The following is a 23,099-nucleotide window of genomic DNA, read 5'->3' as shown; positions in this document are numbered from 1 at the left end:
TATAAGTAATGTCATCCAGCCATTCAGATCCTTAATTCTGTTAATATTTAGTAGGAGAAGGGGATTTTGACTGTTTAAAAAGTGGAAGGATTTTTGTCCCTTTAAAAAAGGTGACATGGTACAGAAAACAAATTAGAATTTATGAATGACAGTTCCTTAAATAGACATGGCAAAGCACTGTCATGCAGGATTAAAGTCTCCTTTTGCTCTTCATTGCTGTATCCTTGCTAGAGAATTTGTTACATTCACAGCTGTAGTTACTTGCTAGCTACTGTGCCTGTTTGGCACTTGAGACTTACCTGAAGGCGCATATAAAGTGTAGCTTATTTATATGATGAAGTCTTTAACTAGATTTTATCTTTGAGTTAGTGTTGAAAAAGGAATAAACCAGGATGAGATGTTTGCCAAACGGGTAAGATCTTTCCGGGAACATCTGGTAGTAGAAGTTCTGGGTAACACTGCCCTTTCAAGAATCTCCCTTTGAGGTTTCAAGTGTGTAAACATTCATGATTTGGCTCCAGTTTTAACAGGAAATAAAGGATGATGGAGGCAGCCTCACATTTAGATAAACAAATAAGCTGTTTTTAAAAAAAGAATCCAAAACACCAAAAAAACCAAAACCAGCATATTAGCTTGAGCTTTTCGTATATCAAAGACTTAATGCAGTGGGACAGATACTAATGATCGCATTTCAGCTACGTTTGTCCTAATTTGTATGAAACTTGAGAATACATATGGAGATGACATATTTCTGAACTGTGAAATTCCTATATACTACAGAATGAGCTGATATCACACGACATCAAACTCTAGTCTCCTGTAAACAAGTTACAGGTAGAATATGATGTGCCTATTTACAGTGTTTGCACAGACAGGTTTAAAAGCAGTGCATTTATGAGCTTTGGATGCTTTAAAACCCCAGGGTTGTCTGTATAACTGAATGTGTAAGCCTTTGTGTTTATCTATAAATGTTGATGTTAAAAGTTCAATTCTATTGCTGAGCAAAGTTCTTTCCTCTTATATCAGTGTATAAATTTAAGCCAATGCGTTGATATAAATATGTAGCTCTTACAAATGCATGTATGTGTATTTGGAATGGGCCTGGGAAGTCACCTTTTGTCTAGTAACCAGCAAAGCTTGTCCCTGAAGCAGGGGAATTCAATTAAGTTGCATTTCATACGGATTCACTATTTTTTCATAGTCAGCTTCTATTTAGTAACTAGCAAATGGGCAAGAAATACTGTAGTTTGTGTCTGGTTTTGAGCTGACCTGCTTATTGACAAGTACAAATATGGTGGTTCTCCATCAGTGAACCAAGTAACTGTGAATGTTGAACTCATACTTTTCTCTCAGTGGGGTGTATTAACTCCTCTTTCCAGCCATCTGTGGCCTTTGTAAAAATGTGATCTTGTTTGTCCTCCAAAAATCTCGAATCTATCTATAATTAGTTCTTATTCTAGGTCTGGGAATAAACTCTATTGGATAGAAATGTCATAATGATGATAATAGGTTCATTACTTGAAGAAATATCTATTTTAAATGTACGTGTGTCTGCCTCTGTTCTATGGTTAAGTACTGCTGTATATTTGGAGCATTGCTGTATATTTGGAGCTTTGCTCAGCGTTGCAAGAATTCTGGGCGAGTGGATGAATGTGCACTATTTTGTTACTTTTTTTAAGAATATCTGAATAAATTTAGAGGACATAATTTAGAGGACATACTTTGAGTATTGTTGGTGTTTCCTTGCAAGTCTTTAAAAATTATGCAGAGTGTCTTTATGCTTAAAAGGAAAAAATAGATGTGAGAGTTTGATCTTCTCATAGAGAGGACTCCCAAGTTTTGCTGCAACCTGTCTTTTTTCAGATGGAGATGTGGAAGCTAGGTCTCAGTTTAAGATTCTCAAAGCTTTTTTGTTTCTGTTTAAATGCTAATTGCCATAGTTAAACTATTTGCTTCTAATGGTAATTCTTTTCCCTCCTGCTAGAAGTCAGCCAGGCAGAGCAACCTGATCTAATATCAAGGTTAGCTCTCCTTTGTTTAGAGGAGTGATTTAGGTGAACTCTGAAGGTTCCTGCTGGCCTAAAATATTCTGTGATTTAGTCTCCACTTAATCATGGTTAACTGCAGGTGTCTCATGTTTCAGGCAACAAAGACTTAAAACCTATCTGCAGTTAAGCCCTTTCCCACAAGCTGGGGGAGGATCCTTGGTTTTGCACCTGAGCCAATTACCTGAAAGTGAGTGTAGGCATGTTTTTGTATTGCTTATACCCTGGGAAGCAGTGCAATGATGTGTTAGGACTACAGAGGACTTACTGTGCTCTGCTTTAATCTAAAGTAGACTTTTACCTCTGTCCTGGAAGACTGAGGAAGTGGGAATGATCTATGAAAGGCACTTAAAGTAGTCAAGCACATAACTGCAATGACATAATTTCTCCTGAGATTAGCCATCTAAATTACAGCAAGATGATATACCTTATTAACTGAAAATCGTGCCAAGTTAAGCATGTTTTTTTTCCCCCCTTCAAGCTAAGAAGCTTAAATGACCTTAAATCATTTTCATACTTAACTACTACAAGTGTGCCTTTAACTGACTTAAGTAAATTTGTTTGAAAGTGATCATCTGTAGTGATCGGTAATCGATTTAAATTGCTAAGATTTTGCTGACTTAATAACATCAGGTAGTGTTTCAAAAGAAGAAAAAAGACTGTTTGACATGTGTTTTCTTTTTTTCTGTGTATTCCCACACTTGAACTACATTGTTTGGCAGTTTACCTAGTGATTAGGTACATAGTACCCCAAATCAAATCTAAAACTAGCCCTCAGCTGTATTATTCCAACTAGAAATTAGTGGGATTTTTAATATAAAGGTAAGGTCCCTTCCAACCCCTACCATGCTATGATTCTATGAAATATTCCTTTCTCAAATCTAGATATAGGTTTTTGATATAAGACATCTGTCTTACTTCATGGTTTCTCTCTTTTTCCCAAGTCTACTCTGGCAGCAAGGAAAGTCTTTTGTGTGTGATTTCTTGCTCTTGGGAGGTTAGTAGGCCAAGAAATGGCATGTTAAAAGAAATGTCTAGACTCTTAACTCTTCTCAAAGAGTTGAGTCTAGATTTCTAACTTGACTCTCTATTTTAAGAATTTCTGGATCAAAGAAGGCCTTCCTATTTACCTTTCCTATTCTGTTGAAAAAGGATTGCTAACTTTTTATGAAAAGGAGAGTATGAGGTAGAGCATTGACTGCATGTGAATGAAGACAGATACTGTTCTGAACGCTGAAAAAAGGCAATGTAATATGAATAGTCATATCCAGCTAGAGCTTGTCAGTGATTGGATTACTGTACCTTATGGAAAGAGCTAGTGCACTTGTAATAGTACATTCATGTACTCTGGTTTTAAATGCATTTTAGTGATTGTATTCCACCTTTTTTCCAGAAATGTTATGAACAGAAACAGTACAAAAATGGACTCAAGTTCTGCAAGATGATTCTCTCTAACCCGAAATTTGCTGAACATGGAGGTAACTGCAGACTAAAAAGTTGTTTGATTTTTTTTGATCGAGTTCATATTCTTAAGTTTTTTTGGTACTGCATTCTAAATTGCTACTTATAAGGGGTCAACTTAAGTGTAATACTGTAGCTGCTAAGTCTTGAAGCTAAAGACAGGATCTGGAGATCCCTTTCTGACAAACATTGCAGGAAACAGGACTGTAAAAATGTTCCTTCTCAATACATCTGTTAGAAATTACTCCTCAGTAAGATACTCTAGCCTTAACTGTATTACAGGATTTCTGTTGCACGGTGCAGCCAATCTTTCCTTCTGATAGTGAGTTTTTCTTGTTTGTCTGTTGTTGAAACAGCTTTAACACTGAGTGTGCATGTACTGTGTTCATGAAATTATTTTCCTATTTGATGTTAGTCAGACGTTTTGCCCAGATTTGACCATCTTCACATTTCTATTGGTGTCCACTGTTTCTTCATTGTCTTCCTTACTTCCCAAGAGATAAAAGTACAGTTTTCTTGTTGCTTCAAAACTAGAGTGGCTTGTCCAGCTCTGACCTAATGCATTTGTCTCTGCTAGCACTTGTGTTTTTATAACATCTCAGTATACATCTCTGTCTTTTCTGCTCTTGCTGCGTTTTAAACTTTTCCAGGACAACTAGCTGACTTGGCAGTCCACATACTACTTGGGCTCTGAGCCAGTAATGGCTTTGAAGCTTGGGAGCAAAGCCTGGAATGAACAGCTGAAGCAGAACTAAGCCAATGAAATGATCTGATGGGAAGCTGCACTCTTGTCACACTTAGCTTCAGAGACAAGGAATTTGAAAAATTTAGTAAGAAGGTGGCAAACAGATGGATTGCTGTGGCTGGACATTTATCTCCCTGGTGTGGGAAGGTAGGAGTAGCTTGCCTTCCTTCCCACAGTGGGGATATTCTTTTGCAAGCTTCCTGATAATTATTGGGAAGGTATAATTCTTGCTTTTTCTGCTTTTACAGTGTGGATGCAAAACAACCTAAACAAAAAAACCCCTTGGCTTGTTTTGGGTCATCATTCACTTCAGGTGTACTTTCACAGAAAATGGTGTTAAACAGGTCTATCTTCAAACTGCCGTTATGGCTGGCCTTGGGATGATGCATTGTTGCCATTAATGCTGGGGAGAAAGTTGCAATTGGAGAAAAACCAGAGTACTATGATGAAAATGTAACAATCTTGCAGGGGTCAAAACTAGGTGATCTTTTAGCAAAAATACCTAAACTCTGAAACAGCTTTCAGGTGTCACGTGTTCATTACATACAACTTATTTTCCACAGTGCTACTTGAAGAATGGGAGAGCGATAGTCATACCTAAATATTATTTGGAATCTTACTCAAAGTGTTGATTTAAATGCTGCTACTTTGAGGAAGTCTCTAACATCCAAAATATTGTACAGGAAATGTGCTCCTCGTAACTAATGCTTTGTAAGCATCCTGTAATAGTGGAGCTGACTGACAGGTCTGTGTGTTATGGTATGACACAGCCTAACGAATTTTTGTTCTACATAACTGAAACTTTAACACATGTTGAGAAGCTCTCTAAAATTGCTTTAGCTTATTGTTAACCCCTTTAAAATCAGTTAAATGTATTAATGAAGTTTGTGTTGTGTGTGTTAATCACATCTGTATGATGCTCTGCAGTGCTCTTTTTAAGACCAATTTCAAGAAAGGAAATGCTTTGATATAACAATCTTCAGCTGTGCTGGGCTGCTATCCTGCTCTAAATTTATCATTTAATGGGGAACTTCACTGTGTAACAACTTCAAAGGATACCAGCACTGTGAAACTGGCATATGGGATGTCAGAAACATAAGTATATGATATGTCTTACAGAGACGCTCGCGATGAAAGGACTGACCTTGAACTGCTTGGGGAAGAAGGAAGAGGCATATGAATTTGTCCGTAAAGGTCTCCGTAATGATGTGAAGAGTCATGTCTGTATCCTTTGTAATATAAAGCCCAGTCTTCTTGTTATGAGTTGTCAATTCTGCATGTAAGACTTTTGTTGTTATGTTAGTATGTAACTTTTGAAGTACATGAAGTCTTTGTGAATATTAATTGGTAATCGTATACTTGGAATAAGGTTTTGATTTCCTTTCTAGAGGTTTGCAAAATCTTTAAGAAAAATGCATTTTACATTTGTCTCTTAGTAAAAGACCATCTGTGTTGTTTACTTTCTGCAGAAAATAGATATTGCTTGTAAAATCTGGTGTTTTCTAAAGTTTTCTTATCTTCAAAAACCTGTAAGAAATCTGATCTAGAAGTGCTCTGAAAAGATCTATTTTGCCACTAAACTTTAGGTCATGGTTTAGGTCTCCTAGTTTAATAATTACTACTCTGTTCTAAGCTTATCTTCTAAAAGTTTATACATGTGAAATACTTACAGGGTGCTCAAGAGCTCTGGGAGTAATTATATACTGTTTAGGCCATAGATAGGAGACTGCCAGGTTTGCATAGGGTGCCTTGCTTGCTCCTCATGAATTTGAGTTGTATGTTAAGGGTCAGATTTCCCATTAAATACTTGAGTTTTTAACATGAGGAAAAAAAACCCCAAACTATCTTTAGTATCACAAGAAATGCTTTCTGATGGTCATCTAGTTAAGATGAAGGAATGACTGTTTACACCATTCCTATATTGAAGGTCCAGGGAGCTAGAGGTTGGGAAAACCTAAGTGTATGGAAGCTATCAATCACTACATGTACTCCATAGAACAAACCAAAGATAATTGATACGTTCTTGATCTTAAAAGCTGAATGCCCAAGGAATATCAGAGCACTTTTAATCTACCTGTGCCCCTTAAATCAAGGAACAAAAGAATCTGGGTGAGTTAGTGGAGAATTTGAGGGGCTTTTGATACCTAAACATTCCGGAGTGGGAGTTACCAGCATCACTAATTCTTGTCTGCAATTCATGCAGACTCTTAAAACTATGTAGAAGACTTCCCTACAAATGCCAGAGGGAGCTATGCTTTTTCAACTCTAGTTTGGAGTGTGGGATAGTCAAAAGGAGCCTCTTCCTGGACAACTTTAAGTGTTGCAAGTTCTAGAGGATTTTTGCCACTGTTTCTGATTCATTAAACTTGCTTTATCGTAAGATAAGAATTGTAGAATGGTAGAGGTTGACTTTTAGAGAATCTTTGTTTTCTGAATTCAGGCGAAGTATTAACTCATCTGAATCCTATTAGGCACAAATGCTCTTTGTTTTTAAGCTGCATCCATAGAACTAGCTCTGACGAAGCAAGAAGTTTCAACTTGCACTGAAGTGCATCTATAGTTCTACAGAGAATCCTCTAAGAGTAATCTGTCTATGCAGGATTACCTGTCTAGTGAGCACAAGATAGCTGGTAGTTAATTCCAGACTAGGCACAATGTTTGTCACAGTAATTTCAATTGTCATCTTGATAAATTCTAAAGAAATAGCAAACCTCTTTTACTATGAGAAACACTTGATAGCACTTGAGGTGCTCATAATAGTGTCAGTACCCATATATCTGAGTCTTTCCTGATGGTGGGGCTCCAGTACATGAGGAGAGTCAAAACTAGGAGAATATACTTTCTACCCCATCTGTATGCTTTGCAAAAGCTTATGACTGAGTAGCCATGAAGTTCTGATTAAAAGAAGAGGTGGGGGATAACCACTAGAGTCACCTCATTACAGTAGCTGTTTTCAAGGAGATGCAATATGTCAATGTGGTTGGTTTTCTTTTTTTGGTGGTAGCATTTGAAGGGTTTTTTGGTGTATTTGTTGTCTGGGCTTTTTTAGAAAGCATCTGGTAGAGGGTGTTTAAAGTATAGCTGGTTACTTTGGCATTTGGACTTGTTGGAAGTTTGAGGAAAAATGACTGTTGTAAAGTTGTTTAGAAATCCTGGAATTTTTCTACCTAAACTGCAAGTGAATTCTGACCTGTATTTGGATAGAACCTGAGTAATGATCTGGTCTGAGATCTACAGTCATTTCAAGAATAACTACTTCAGATAGTGGCATATAATACTCAAGACATGTGCAAGACTGCCCAGAGCTGTCTACTGTAATTAATTGGTGGCACTGTGCTTTATTGGCTTATATCAATTGTTAAAATTTCTTATGCTTAGTCTTGACTACTGCAGACATTTATTTCTGAATAGATTTATGCTTTTATTTACTTGATAGCTTGCTGAAGAATATGATTTATGAAAGATTAAGACAGAAGACCAATTAAATCCAGGAATGGTAATGATGCCTGACAAATTACTCAAAGCATCATTGTAGTCTTAAGTGTACTGTTAAAGTCTACATAAACTATTTTGGATCAAATTGTCTTGCTTTGGGCTTAAATCTAAACTATTGGTAGGTCTAAGGCAAGTATGAAGATGTTATATTTAACTTTGATCAATGTCCTGAAGACTTAAGTAGACAAGACAAAACTTAGAAAATAGAAGTATTAGACCAACTGCTGTAACTGTATCCAAAATCATTTTGTCTTCCTTTTCCATTTATACTTAATCATCATGACAGCAATAGCAGCTCTCCCAGTAGTGTCAAAGATGCCTGTGGAGTCTGTGTGCTTCAGCTGGCTGAAATTATTTTGGTGTTCTCACAGAAATACAAAAGAGGGTCTCTTGCTTGCGTATTACACACTACCTTCAAACTATTAATTCTCACAAGTCTTGTCTTTTGGCTGGGTTCTTCTGGTTTTGTTAATTTTAAATTTACTTTGTGTCTTCTTATGTAGAACTTAATTCAGGATATGAGTCTTTCTAAGAAAAAGAATCTACAGTTCTGTTTCTTTGATTAATTTGACCAGGTTAATGCATTGGATCTCTTTGTACTTTCTCAGCTGTTTGAGATGCAAAATTCAGATATAAATCTTTTTTTTGGAGGGAACAGTTGCATCTGTTTCAGTTCAATAGCTATGAACTCTTGAATATTTTGGCTGTTAGCACTATGAGATATTTGTGTCATCTTAATTAAAAGTAGATGGAGGACGTATATACCTCTCCCAAGATTTGCTGTTTTGCTGCTTGAGGGGCACATGGAAGAGCTTCTTGAGCTACTTCTCATTTGAAAGTCAAAGTGAGTTCAGATTTACTACTGTGAAAGATGTTACCTCAATGGGCTGCTTAGTAACCTGGAGTAGCAAAGGGTACACCATGTCAAATATTCATTCTTTTAATATTTGGAGACTGATGTAAACATTTACAATGTAATGCTATGACATAGATTCATTTCATACTTTGAAATCAGAATCTTTCCAGTATAAAAAGGGATGCTTGTGAGATAAAAGCCTATTAAAATAGTACAGTATTGATGGAAATCTGAGATACTGAGAATGTAACAAAGGTATTTGATGCACAGAAATGCAAAGGTTTATTTTTGTCAGTAGGTAACATGTTGCTGTGTTTATCCCTTACTGTAAAATCTGGAGATTAATTGAGGCTGCAGATGGGAAAGTGAGGAAGAATAAGCCTTATATGCCAATTGAATTGTTAGGATGAGACACTTCTAGGAGTAAGATTTCCTACTCTAATTACAGTAGCATTTTTAAACAATACATTTCTAGGAATAACTCTTCTGGGTCTTGTAGAGTTTGGATCATTTTGTTACAACAGTGTTTGAGGGAGTATGAATGTTACTTAACAGAAGACTTTTAAATGAGGCTTTATTGCTTATTTGGAAGTGTTTAATATTTTAAAACATGACAAAAAAGTTTGGCTACTGTGTCCAAACTTAATTTATAAGGGTACCAATCTTCAAGGAAGACATCAAGTTGTTCAGTCTCACACAAATGCACTGCAGTTACTTTGTGAGAATTATCAATGTATCTTCCTTAATGTGCACTAGGTTGGCATGTCTATGGCCTTCTGCAGCGTTCTGATAAGAAATACGATGAGGCCATCAAGTGTTACCGGAATGCACTCAAACTGGATAAAGATAATCTACAGATTTTAAGGGATCTCTCTCTGTTGCAGATTCAGATGAGGGATTTAGAAGGTTATAGAGTAAGTATTCTCTTTGAATTCTCATTTATTGCTGGTAGTATTCTCTTATTCTATTCTGTTAAGTGTTCTTTTGATAGCACTTCTTTTGCTACTTGGTTTTGCTGTTTCAAAAGTGTTTTAAGCTCTTGTGTAGGAAGACATGAAAACATGTTGCAGTAAAGCTTCATATCTTGAACAGAATTAGAAGTACAGTTTATCTGTACAATTTGTCTTGTGGATCACTTTGTAAAACTCTAATTCTCAACTCCTTTTTCACTAAAACAATGAAAATAAAAAGGGTAAGACTTCAAGTTTAGAAAGTAGGAGAACTTACTGTGCTACTGTGAAGCACTGCAAATGATGCTTTGGGTATGTATACTGAAGGTGGGAGTTTTTTGAGAAATATACTATGGTATTTCTCTTGAATATGTGGGGAACTTTCCCTATGGTGACTGATTTCTTGAATTCCAATACTGACTTTATCATAGCTAAAACCTTAAAATTTGCCTAAACCCAGAGTTAGTGGTTTCAAAATGGCTGAAGTGATTTGACTGTGAAAGGAAAAAGTCCTACTCTTCTCCCATCTTCTGTGTGGACATTTACATTAGTTGGTCTGCTTCATGGAGGATATTGATTTTGCTGATTCAAGAGAAGTAGCTGAACAATGTGATTTGACTGAGAGAGTCTGAGAATTGCTGCACCAGAATAAGTTATGAGGACCTTTTGCCTGGTCATGAGGGGAGTGGGACTGCTTGCTCTTAGGCAATGAGCTCATGCTTTCTAATGGAAGCCTTGTTCTCAGATCTGAAAGCTGTATCTTTGAAAATAATGTAGGCCCTTAGATAATCTTGAAAATAACAGTTTTTGTGTCCTAACAAATAGATTTCATGCTTTGTGCCATCACTTATATTTAGAATTTAGCCCCTTGATTTCAGATGAAAACATGCTGATTTTCCCCATGCTGTTAGTTTCAAAAAATTAACTAGGACTTGTGAAAACATCTTTTTAATGTTAGTTATACTTTTGGTAAGTCAAGATAAAGGTCTAGTAATATTTTTAATGTGTCTGTTATTTTTAAACTGCTTTTCTTTTACTGAAGGAGACAAGATACCAGCTACTTCAGCTACGCCCCACACAACGGGCTTCCTGGATTGGATATGCCATTGCATACCACTTATTAAAAGATTATGATATGGCCTTAAAACTACTTGAAGAGTTTAGGAAAACACAACAGGTAAGACTTCTTGTTCTGGAAAGAACTTTCTGTATGAGAGACAACTTGAGGAATTAGTTCTTGATAATTAGGAAGAAGTTATTTGGAAACAGTTAATTGGGAGAAAAATAATGGAGCTTTCTGATTTGAGCAACAGGAGTTCCCGGAGCTTAGCAGCCGATGCAAACCAAACAGGAATACTTTTTGCCCTCATAATAGGCTATTAGGGGTGAGGATATAAGGATAGACTGATGTGGAGTAACTGGTTAACTTAATGATTGGGAAGCTTTTAGCTAAAGAAAACTTGTGATCATCCTGTCCCTTTACAATAGGTAAAACTCCAGAAAATACTGGGTAGCATTGGAAGTGCTTATTTTCCTTTTTCTTGCCCTAGCCTGGATGCCATTGTATGTCTACAGAGAACATGAAAAGATATTTTCTCATTGTTTTGTATGCGTCTGACACCAAGCTCTGATTTTTCAAGTGCATAATACACAAAGTGCTATGAAAGCATGATAGAAAATTCTTTGTTAGACAAGATTTGGTGTTACTGAAACTTGCTGGAGTAGATTAAATAGTACAATGCTGAAATCACTGAGTAGAAAGAACTCTTTAGAGAGAGACACCATTCTTTTGTTCTGGTGCTGGTAACGCAGAGCTGTAAAGTCTGAATTAATCGACACCTCCACTGTGTTTTGTTGTTCTGTAATACAGAAAGAAAAAACAAATTTATAGATGCATTCAGCTTGAGAGGCATGATAGAAATACCATGTGCAGATGGATACTAAGATAATACCCAACCTATAGACTGGGATTTCTTAAACAAAAATCTCACATCCTTTCCAAGAACTGCCTTTGAGATCTTAGAGTGGGACTAACTGTAAGAATGGAAGTAATTGCTAGGAGGGATCAGTGTCTGTCTTGATCGTATGTCATGATACAAGCCAGGTGTATATGTTGTATTTGAAAAGAGATGAATAAGAACTTAATCTCTTAAGTTTAAATGAAAATTGAGTCACCTCTTATGAGTACTTGACAGCCAGAAAGTCATGGTTCTCTGAGACGGCAGAGCCTGATGTGTCAATGTGATTATTTGAATAAGGAAAAATATATATAATAGATGGAAAAATTGCAAATTAAGTGTAAAAGATGGAATGTGTTTCAAGAACTGAGAGCTTAACAGTGGTATTTGCCTCTCTGAGAGAATGGAAGTGAGACTGTTGTCTTTTAGGAAAGTTTGTGTGTGTATGCTTGTTTGAGGGCAGTCATGATGTGCTTTTCAAGCTGGTGACTAAGCTAGATTTAAATACAATCTACTGTAGATCAACATATTAAATCAGTTGAGTCTGTTGTGAAAGTTATCACAGTCTTTAATCTCATTCTCAAACAAAGCAATCTCTAATGTCATTTTTAGTAGAACTGGAAATATGTGGGAAATGGCTTGTACTTAATCAACAGTTAAACCTCTTTGTTCAGCATAAAATCAGTCACATGCAAGTGATGAAAAAGCTGGTTAAGCATTAAAGAATAGAAATACACTATAAATATTGACACAACAAGTTCATAGAAAATGCATCATGTTAAACCTTTCCTTTTTTTGAGATTAGTTCAGACAAATGCGATATTCTGTTTTCTCCATCAAAACATTGAAAATTAAGAGTGAGGTTAGTTTTTCATTTCTCTTGCAAATAGACAATCTTTTGCTTTTCTGTGCTAGCTCTCTGAGGAGTGCAGGCTCATGTAGAGCCCCAACCACTGAAGAGAGAATCTGTGTTAGGTTCAGAAGTAGGGAGAGCCAAAGCAAACTCGCACCTCAATTTTGCCACACTTTGCCACACTTTGCCTCTTCCCCAGTAGTCCTCAAATGTACTGTTTTGTGGTCTCTGGAGATTTAACAGGCCTGCATATGAAATAGTTGAGTTCAGGATACTCCACTCCTTGACAAGAGACTCTTCTTGCTTACTTCACTTTCCAGTCTCCCTTCGTGTCCTATATTTCCTGTGCACTCCAACTTGGACTGACTTGGTAGAATACCATGTGTGACTGTGCTAAAAGGGTGGTGATTTTCAAGGGTTTCCTATTCTCTAGTTAATAGTTACTTAGGTAACTCAGGCAGCTCTGTCCATTCAGATGTGAGTAACACAGCCAAAACCAAGCAGTAAAACTAAGAAAAAGATCAAGGAACTGTCACTTGATTGTAGCTAAGTATCTGAAGATGCAGTATTACAGAATAATGGAGCTAATGTAGCTACAAGCTGTTGCCAAAACCAGCAGTCTAACTTTTTCCTGTGTGCTCCCACTGCTTCCTTGTGCAGTACTGGTTGACTCGTGGAGGGCTGGTTCAGGAAACCAAAGTGACAGAAAAATAATCACTCTTTTGAAGGATTCATTGGCTGAACTGAGCAACTGTGAGGTGAGAGGGGAAAGAGGAAGGGGAATAATAGATGGAAGTGAACTGCCTTTGTTGATCCAGGCTACAGTTGGATTGACTTAGCTTATTGTAAATTGTGCCTCAAAGCAGACTTGTAGGTGAAAAGCAAAAACCACTATTATTTCTGAGAAGCAAGGATTTTTCTCTACAGAATGCTGATTACTGAGAGATCAAGACCTACTGATGATCTTGTTTTTAAAAAGCTAAAAAATGAAAAGAACAGCATGGGAAGATAAGTGGACTAGAGAAAATACTGGCTAGTGAAGGGTAGAGATTCTTTGTAAGCAGAGAAAACCTTAATGATTCCAGTGCGGTTCAAGTACTGTTTTTGGGAAGAATGATAGCTGGGAATATTGCTTTGTGGGGGGGGAAAAAAAAAAGTAGTGGCAGGAAGTTGAGTGAAAAATTCAAATGATAAATCACTTATCACTGACAGTTTTATTCTAATGGCTGTTATCATTGGAAATAGTGAATTTTCTGTCTATTAGTCTGTCCAGATCAACATTGCCTGTCACCTGAAAGCTATAGATTAGCCAAATGCACAATATTTCAATCTAAACCAGGTTACAAGGTTGAATGCAGACATCACTGCAGGAAATGTAACAGCCTGTGCTTAGTTAGATCAAATGATTTAAGAGCCACTTCATAATTTAAATTTGAGCAACCGAAGTGTAAGACAACTCTGCAATTGGTTTTACTGTTATATCTCCCATTTTTCCTTTCTTCTTTTCCAGAACAAAATTTTTATTCTTAGTTTTAATTTCATTCCTAATTTCTGCATCAGGCCCACAATTACAGATATGGACAGAAAACCTCTGGAGTTTTGGGGGTCTGCTCTTAGGTATGTTCTGGCTGCATCTTGTCACATTCTTTCAGTGACAATTATGTTAGGGTATATGAAGTTGATTCATTTTTTTGGTGCAGTAGAGGAAGAAATTTATTCTGGTACAGCAGAATTAACTTCAAGAGAGATTGGACATCTTATGTGCAGGAATCCTAACTCTTCTGGGAGGAGGGAGGAGTGAAAATATGTTGTTCAGCAATAGCAATGCCATAGGAAAAACTTCTAGAATATCTTATTCTTTATTAGACAATCTGATTAATTCAGATGTTAAGTACTTGGGTTATATATTGCTTGCCTTCTGATGAATAGCACATTTGAATCATTAACCTGATGCAATTTCAAAATGCCTTTCAAAACTTTTCTTAAACTGTTTACAAATGGAGTGACAGAAAGCACAGTAATTTTTTTGTGAATTTACACTGCCTAAAAGGGAGTTCATTTGGGTTCTTTTGACACTTCAGAATTTCTTCTATTAGCCTTGCTCCAAAAAGGCAATGGCTGTTTCTTGTCTTCATGTATGTGAAGGATTTTGGGGCTAATCTGTTTTGAAGGGCTAAAACCAATTCATGATGTGTCAAGCTATGCTACTTGTCAATTTGGATGTGTACTGTATTGGAGGGGAGGATGTTTTTATGGGGGAGTGAAGCAGCAACAACTAAATTGGTGCTCTGCAGTTTGTTCTGTGGTGTTGCAGTAAGGATAAGCAGGAAGACATGCCTGTGTAAATTTTGAGAAGCAGTTAAAAATGCTTTCCAGGTAGTAATGTTTCTGTTAACAACTTCCAATGTCAAATTGAGTGAATATGGAAATAGAAATGGAGCTACATATAAAAGAAACTTTTTAAGAAATGCTACCTGCTGACTCCAGTATGTGCAAATCTGGTCTTGTTCCATCTGCCATCATTTGCTGTAATATATTAGCAGTTACTGAAAAGTACTTGAATCCTGCTGTTTTTAGCCCCAAAACTGATGTTCATTGTCAAAGATGTACTTTACAATATTTTATTTAGTTATCTTTCAGAACACTTATCTAAAAATAAATTTTCCTTTTAAAAAGTCACAGTACTTTGTAAAAGCTACCTGTAAAAATTCAGAGAGCGTGTAAACAGAAATGTTAAGTCTCCTGAAATGGATCTTTAAAAAAGGCAGAGGAAGAGCTTTACTCAGACAACAGGAAAGTAACAGTAAACTATTCAGTGACCAATGGGCCTTCAAGGTGTTGCTTGCTCAGAAAGAAACAAAGTATGTAGTGTCATGGGAAAGAAAAGCATTTATCAACCTCAGCTGCTTCTTACCTTTTATAGTTGTTAAAAATAATTAATGTTAGACTTTGTCCTGCAATTTCTGGTGATATGAAACATATGTTGTATAGATCTACTGGGTGTTGTCTACAGACTTCTGCATTTGGTCTCTGAACTTCTTTCAGTTTACTTGTAATTGAAGTAGCTTCTGTGAATATGTATTAGTGAGGAGTGTTTAGTATGACAACTCTGGCAAGACTTCTCATTGCCTAAGTACACTTTAGGGACTTATCCCTAAAAAGGAATACTTTCAAATGTTGTCCTGTTGCAGTAGCTGATATATCACTGGAAGGTGGGTAACTTGCTAGTCCTACTATAGCCTACAGACAAAGCCCTAGGCATGCAGCTAGCAGGAGATCTCAAAATAATTGTGTTACTTGAAAACACTCATTGCGTTCTTGTGCACTGTTTTCCATGGGATTGCTGTGTAGTACAATGAATACTTTGTTAGAGAGAAATAGCATAAGTTTCTTATCTGAAAAATTCTAGTTGTCAGCTATGGCCAGTATTTGTGTGACTCAGTGCTCTTGGAAATGGTTTGATCCAGAACTTTTTGGTATGCTGAAAATCAGTATTGTGACATCCCAGTAGTCTGCTATGACACTTAAGTACTCCACAAGAATTTTGACCTGTGTCTTTCATAAGGAAGAGATACTAAGATATTTTCAAATTTCATTGAATTGTATGAGAGAAGACAAAGATTCTGGTTTTAATTATTTTACTACAGTGATAGACAAAAGAGAAATACAGGAGTTCTTTTAAACTATTCTCTGACAAAAGATATGGTGAAGGGATCTGATTGGATTGTAAGTAATGGGAGTTCCACATTTTAAATGTTTAGATGAGTATATAAATAGACCTGATGTATTTAGATCTAGAATCATGTAGTCTGAATTATGTGTTCTGTAATGTTGCATACAGTTATGGTACAGGTAAATTAACTAACCTGTTGCTTTTTTCCCCCCTCCAGATTCCTCCTAATAAAATAGATTATGAATATAGTGAACTGATTTTATATCAAAATCAAGTGATGAGAGAGGCAGATCTATTTCAGGAGTCTTTAGAACATATAGAGACATATGAAAAGCAAATATGTGATAAATTAATAGTAGAAGAAATCAAAGGTAAGTCATTGTTATTCACTCAGCCAATTGTGTTCTTAAACTTTACTACTGACTTTCAGATATGCTAAAGCATTAATAACATGTGAAATCTTTAGTAATTATTACTAATTAATTATGGGGAAACTGGTAACACCAGGGTTAGTTTTGTGCTCGTTTAACTTGGTTTGATACAGGAACAGAGGAGGTCTTGGAGATTGTTACATTGGTGCATACCAGAGTAGCCTTTTCTTGAAGTTGGAGATAGTGTAACCCAGTTTTAATCTAATGAGGAAGACTCATGTTTGTAGTGCAAACACCTTTTCACTGAAGTATCAAATTCTTTTTGCCTTAAGCTTTCTAATGCTCTTATTTGTATTGCCTCGCTTAAGTGAATACCGAAGCTGACTTTCTTTGGTGAAAAATAACCTACAGTTGTTCTGTGTTTTGAAGTACTGATACCAAGTTCTGAATATGTCCATTATACAGTGCAATAGCATGTATTCTTCAGCCACTCCTTGCATGCACAATTGTGGTGGATGGGCCTGAGCTGGTAGATAAGTCCCACACAGCTGCTCAGTTCCTCCAGCCAACCTTGTCAGGACAGGAGAGATGAATAGGAACAGCAAAAGCAAGAAAATGTTTGTGTTGAGATAAAGATAGGCTAAGCAAAGGAAAGAGGAAAGAAAGAAAGGGAAAAAAAACCCAAACCAAAAAATCCAGATACAGATAGGATGCGCAGGCAGTTGCTTGCACAAACAGGCTGATGCTGAGCGTCTCCAACCAAGAGTCACCTGCTCAAGCACTCTTTCCTCTCAGGTGTTTTTTACTCAGCATGACTATATAACATGAAATAGCCCTTTGACTAGTTTGGTTCAACTGTCCAGGTTGTGTCTGCTTCCAGCTTATTGTCCACCCTGGCCTGCTTGTTTGGTGGCAGAGTAGAGTTAATGAGAGAAAGCCTTGATGTTCTCCAGGTACTGCTTAGCAGTAGGGAAAACACCAGTGAGTTACGAGTGTTCAGTCACAAATCCTAAAACACAGCATTGTACAGGCTGTTGCAAAGAAAATTATCTCCATGCAAGCCAGACTCTCTAGAACAATTTACTTAGTAGCAAACCAAGTGTTATTTAGTTGGTTAAAAACTGGTTAGTTAGTGTGCAAAATATAGGTATATTTAGTTAAGCAGCCTGATAAAAAGTAACATAGTCATATGTTCAAGTCCTAGAAGGAAGAGTTGCATGTTTCTTTGATAATCTCAATAGCTAATTTAAATACTCTGATACACTCAAATAATCTTTGTTTTCATAGGTGCTGAATGCTCCTAACTGTATTAAGCTGTATGTGTGGTAGCTTCAAGTAGTACTTGTAAAATGCAATAAATGCCTTAGGAAAAATAAAGCCCTTTTTAAAGTATCTACATATGGTTAAGAATAATTTTATATGTCTATTTTTTTAAATTTTCATCCTAAACTGTCAGTGTTTTTTCCTGTAACTCAGTTCTTTACTGTGTTGTTTTTAGGAGAGATGTTACTGAAGTTGGGAAGACTGAAAGAAGCTGGTGAGGTATACAGAGAATTAATTGAGCGCAATGCAGAAAACTGGTATTATTATGAAGGCTTGGAAAAGGCCCTACAACCTAGTAAGTTGATACATGAAAATATGTATGATAGAAGATATACTTAAAAATGCTGTTTGATAATGCTGCTGTCTCTTATGTTAGAAGGTACATAATTTTCAACTGAGTAGAGCTTTTTAATCTTGAATATGATATAGTTGTGTTTTTTTCAATGAACATCTTTAAATTGAATCAACTTGTATGCATGATAATGCCAGCAGCAAGTATCTCTCTTCTTGGAGCTGAAGATGACATTTGCTAACTGCTTACATGAACATTTCCTTGCACAAGCTTGGAAACAGAATTGCAATTCATTCCTGTCTAGTAGTTGTCAGACTGCTATCATACACCACAACATAAAATGTCACTCTGAAACTTGTTGAGGTTGTACCTCTTTCTACAGGCATGTAGAAAAATATTCACACCAAGTGGCCTTTTAAAGATAGGCCATCTGAAAAAAATACTGTTGTTTTTAAAGCTTAATGTTCTTTGGAAGAAAAAGTGATAAATGTGTTAAGTCTTTGTCATTCCAGTGCTAGTTCATGTTACTGCTCTTTTGTCTCTCCAGGAAAATAGTTAATTGCTGTGGTTTTTTGAAATGCAGTATTGCAACATTCTATACTATACTAAGTGTTTTGCAGTGGTAACTTTTCCCAAGTGTTTACCTTCATGCAGGAATGGTTTTCTTGTATTTCACTGAAATTTTATTGGAGTTATTCTGATGACATCATAAATCATAAGCCCATGAGGATATTTTTTTTTGGAGATATAGCTGCATTGTTTTTCTCCATCTTTCTTCTGGAAAGTTGTGTTTCATAATGTCTGGGGATATGGCTTGTGATTGGGGAATGAAAATAATCATGTTTGTTAACATTTATGTGGAGAGTAGTGTTGCCTTTTGAATGGTATCCTTAGTGTATCCATAGAGTTGAACATCATGATTGTCTCAAAACTAATTACCCAAGAACTTGATTATTCTATTGGATATAATAAGGTGATGCAAATGTGTAATTCTTAACAAAGAACCAATACAGTAGTTCATTTCACAGTTTAAAATCCTATGTAGATTAAAAGTGTACTAATTTATAAAACTAATAATGCTACTTTATTTTTTAGGTGGTCTTAGGACTATTTCCTCCCCCATGGTAAGTTCTGGAGCTCCAACCTGTGACTTCAATTAGGGATTTTTATATGCTTTAGTTCCAATCCAAATACTTTTTTAGTATAACTTGTAGATTGCTATATCTTTTGGAGCCACTGGGTAACATATTCCCCCCCCTTCCCCAACATCAGAGCTCAGTGACAAGATAAATTGTTTTTCCTTCTGAGAGGAAAGCAAATATATTTAAGTATATGTTATATCATAGTCTTGATCTCTACATACAGTTTTATTTCAATTGCTTGATGAATTTAATATGAAAGCAAAATTAATCTTAATTATGTGAAAATGGCATTTCACAGTAACAGATGAATTTTAAGTTCTAACCACATTGGAGCTCCAAAGCATATTATGGGGGAAAGGGGAGGAGTGGGAAGAAAATCCTTTAAGTAGGTTTTTTAAACATTAAGGTATAAACAGTTCTGGTGCTCAGTACTTAAGACTGGCAGTGTTGTGCCCTGTTTCTGCTGCCACCAGAGGAGCTATAATAAAGGCATGCTTGTACAGTGTGCTGTTTGTATACCCATGATTTAGAAATGCAGTATAGTTCTCTGCTTTAAGTATGTCTGAAATGGATGCATAGTGGAAAAAACAGCTAATCGAAGCCATGAACATGAAACTACTGTGTGAATGGGTCTGCATAGCATGTTACTGAAAGAAACCATACTAGTATTGTGTGATTGAATGTACAAGGTAATTGTCCTGTTTGCAGTTTATCCTTACAGTGATTAATACTGGTAGTTGTTTTGTACATAGTGTGTTTCTTGTACAGTTTTACGCAGTAATGTTTATGATTAACTGGAAAAAATAGCTTGAAATGTTCAAATTGTTCCAAATCCAAAGTGTGTAAGACTAGCTAAATTCTCAACATCTAAAAACATTTAGATTAATAGATTTTTCTCTGTTACTTACATCTATTATATTTACTGACAATAGGCACTTTAGAAGAGAGGCTTCAGATTTATGAAGAAGTTAGTAAAAGACATCCCAGAGCAGTTTCACCTAGAAGATTACCTTTAAACTTTGTTTCAGGTAACAAGTTGCATATCCGTTCCATAATTTTTCATTGGTTTTTAAGTGTTTTAGGCTGTTGAATGTGCAGTTAATATTTATGCATTTAGTACTTATTTGATAGAAAAAGTTCAAGTGCTGTAATATTATGATCCAAACTATTTAATGCTTGTAGTGATAGAACTACAGTACAAAATGGTGTATAGATTGTAGGAATTCCTGTGCATAACTTTTCCATCATGCAAGAACTATAAGTTAAAAGGTAGGGGATATAGTACACTGGAATTAAAGATATATATCTAATACATATGTGTGTGTATGAACTAACTTGCAATATATAAACTGAAGCCAGATGTAAGTAAAACATGTAACAATCACAGTAGCGTAGGACTGATGAATTTTTCAACAGGTTTTTGTACTATACAGAAAACACCAAATCTTTTTTAATTACTCTGAATTATTGCGTGTACAACACTGTTGTAGAACCATTAGGACTTAAATCTACATTAACTTTGTTCTAATAATTTACTAAGAATAGGAACAAAAGCAGATCTGCTCTGTCAGGTACCACCAAGTATTTTAAATTCTATAGCTAAGTTCTCTAAGTGTCTGTGTTCTTTTAAAAAGTTACTTAGAAATACAGTGCACAAATATTCCCTGTTCCAGAGGGAATATGTATATACTTCTTAAAACAGAAAAATATTATCTTCCAAAAGAGAAGGAGGCTAAGTGAAATGCTATATGTCATTAAAATATGTACTTGGTATGTTAGCTCTCTGTTGTAACTAGTAGAAAACTTTGGAAAAGAAGTATAACATACATAAATTAGATATCAAATGTCATTTTAAAGTTCAGGTGCAAATTCCCAACATATCTGTTCATACTTTTAATCTTGAGATTTGTTTTTAGTTGAACTTATTTACTTAATACTGCTTTTGTTGCACCTTTTAAATGCTACAGAATATAGATAATCTACCTTCCTGGTGTTGCTCAGGACTCTGTGCATATACCTTTACTGTGTAAAATCAGGGGATTTTAACTGCTTTCTAAGAGATTTAGTGCTGAAGTTAACACTTGTGCCTTACTTAATCCCAGACCTTTCAGTATCTTTGAAGGTGAAACAGCAAATTTTAAGGCATTTCAGATTTTCTCCTGTAATAACATCACTATGGTAATACATATCAAAAACAAGGAAATAACCTGAAAAACACTTTCCCAAATCTTTGTTGAAAAGTGTGTTTTACTGTTGTTACGGTGTTTTGCAGTAGGATACTTCATAATGTTACCTGTGAAAACTATACTGTCATTCATTAAAATAGAACTATGTATGGTAGTAAGGATTAGTTCTTGCTGTAGCAATAGTCTAAATGAAAGTGAAATTCATTATTAGATCAGTTGAAAAATTTCTCAGCAGGCTACTTTTGGCAAGTGTTTCATATTAAAGAAGAATTTTCCTACATTAGCTTGTATTGGTCATGGATGTATAAGACCTGTTTTTGATCCCTTAGAAATTCATCTATTTACTGAATGATTTGTTTTGTTTCTAAGTACAACAGATAAGAATTCTTGTTGAGAAAAGTTAATGCTGAGAATGTGAAGGTATGGAAACAAATTTGTTTGCAGAAATGTATTTAGAATGTGCAAGACAATACAATTTTTAGTGAAATGAGGTTGCTGTTCCTGTTTGGTCACTGACCAGCTGCTTACCACCAACAGTGGTTAATTCAGAATTGGGGTGAAATACTCTAAGTGTGATATTGCCCTTGTATTTTGTAAAAGAGCAGTCCTTCCCAGACCTTGCCATGCGTTGCATCTTAATCTTGTATTCAATACAAATCAGTTCCTTGATCAAGCTGGAAACAATCTTCATAGAGGAAGCCTGTTCCAGTTAGTTTTCAGACTGATCAGGAGTGTGAGGGTTTGAAGTCTGGCCATGCACTTACAGATTTATGTTGCTTTGGATTCACAGTTCCCATGGTCAGGTCTTCTCTGTGCCTCAGAGTAAACTTTGAACTTGGCTTCATGTTGTAGGTGGGTGCCTAGCTGTGTGGTTTACATTTCTCAGACTTTATTTCAAAGCTGTTCTGCTTTCTATAAATAACTCTGTATTTAATGGGAACTTGATTCTTGCTTTCCTGAATTTGTGATTTGCAGTTCTTTCATCAAGAATAGAAATTAATTCAACAGTAGAAATTGAGAAACTGAGGCGGATTTTTTGTCTATAAGGGAGTTTCTTGTAGTGTAAGGAAACAGGTTTTAATTGATCCACCTGTACTAAATCATGTGCTTGTAGTCCTACTGTGGATCCTCATCCATAGGTAGGAGTTTCTGTAAGGAGCAGTTAGGTTTAGTACAGTGAGGTGAGAAAGGGAGTTACGAGTTTTGGCAGCAGTGCTGATGACAGTAAGTGCAGGACAATTAAAAATTGGTGTATGTTGTATACAGTGCAGTAGTATCTTAATTTTCTGAATATCTAAAGAGAACTTGAAATATGTTCTTAATGAATTGTAGTTTATTTCAGTGTTTTTTTGTGGATATATTAGTGTTCTGTAAAGTGCAGTTCTTGCTTGTTTGTAGACTTAGAAGTCCAAACAGAGTAGTGAATGAAGTGGAGCAACTTCATCCCTATGCAAAGCAGACAAAGCCAGTATAGATGTTTTTTTAAAAAAAAAAAAAACAAAAACAAGAAGCAACACAATTGAAACAACTGAAAACAACAACTTCTCATCATGGGACTGAAAACATGAAAGCCAGCCCTTTTCCTGACTGCATGTCTTCTCTTTGGATCTTTTTTGCTGCTTTTTTTGGAAACAACATTTCTCAGAATGATGGCATACTGCAAGTTCTGTATTTTTTACCTGAAATCTAAATTAAGTCAGATTTTTAGCTTTCTGCCAATATATTTTGATTAAAGATGATTCTGTAACG

At 35.9% G+C, this 23,099-nt stretch overlaps 1 protein-coding gene across 3 annotated transcripts in view; it reads left to right on the top strand.

Moving 5' to 3' along the window:
• NAA16 (N-alpha-acetyltransferase 16, NatA auxiliary subunit) overlaps positions 1-23,099 on the top strand; it is a 72,913-nt gene that overhangs the window by 10,483 nt on the left and 39,331 nt on the right. For 2 of the 3 annotated variants that reach the window (XM_061995223.1, XM_061995238.1), the window contains exons 2-8: positions 3,439-3,523; positions 5,371-5,475; positions 9,359-9,516; positions 10,595-10,729; positions 16,254-16,407; positions 17,906-18,025; positions 20,097-20,192. In XM_061995223.1, coding sequence (XP_061851207.1) covers positions 3,439-3,523; positions 5,371-5,475; positions 9,359-9,516; positions 10,595-10,729; positions 16,254-16,407; positions 17,906-18,025; positions 20,097-20,192 — 853 coding nt within the window. The remainder of the gene's footprint in view (positions 1-3,438; positions 3,524-5,370; positions 5,476-9,358; positions 9,517-10,594; positions 10,730-16,253; positions 16,408-17,905; positions 18,026-20,096; positions 20,193-23,099) is intronic. The other variant, XM_061995229.1, reaches the window with a different exon arrangement.

The sequence above is a fragment of the Colius striatus genome, chromosome 1 (genome assembly GCF_028858725.1).
Source record: "Colius striatus isolate bColStr4 chromosome 1, bColStr4.1.hap1, whole genome shotgun sequence".
NCBI classification, from domain to species: domain Eukaryota; kingdom Metazoa; phylum Chordata; class Aves; order Coliiformes; family Coliidae; genus Colius; species Colius striatus.
The sequence above is the reverse complement of the archived record's forward strand: the minus strand, read 5'-3'. Positions and strand labels throughout refer to the sequence as shown.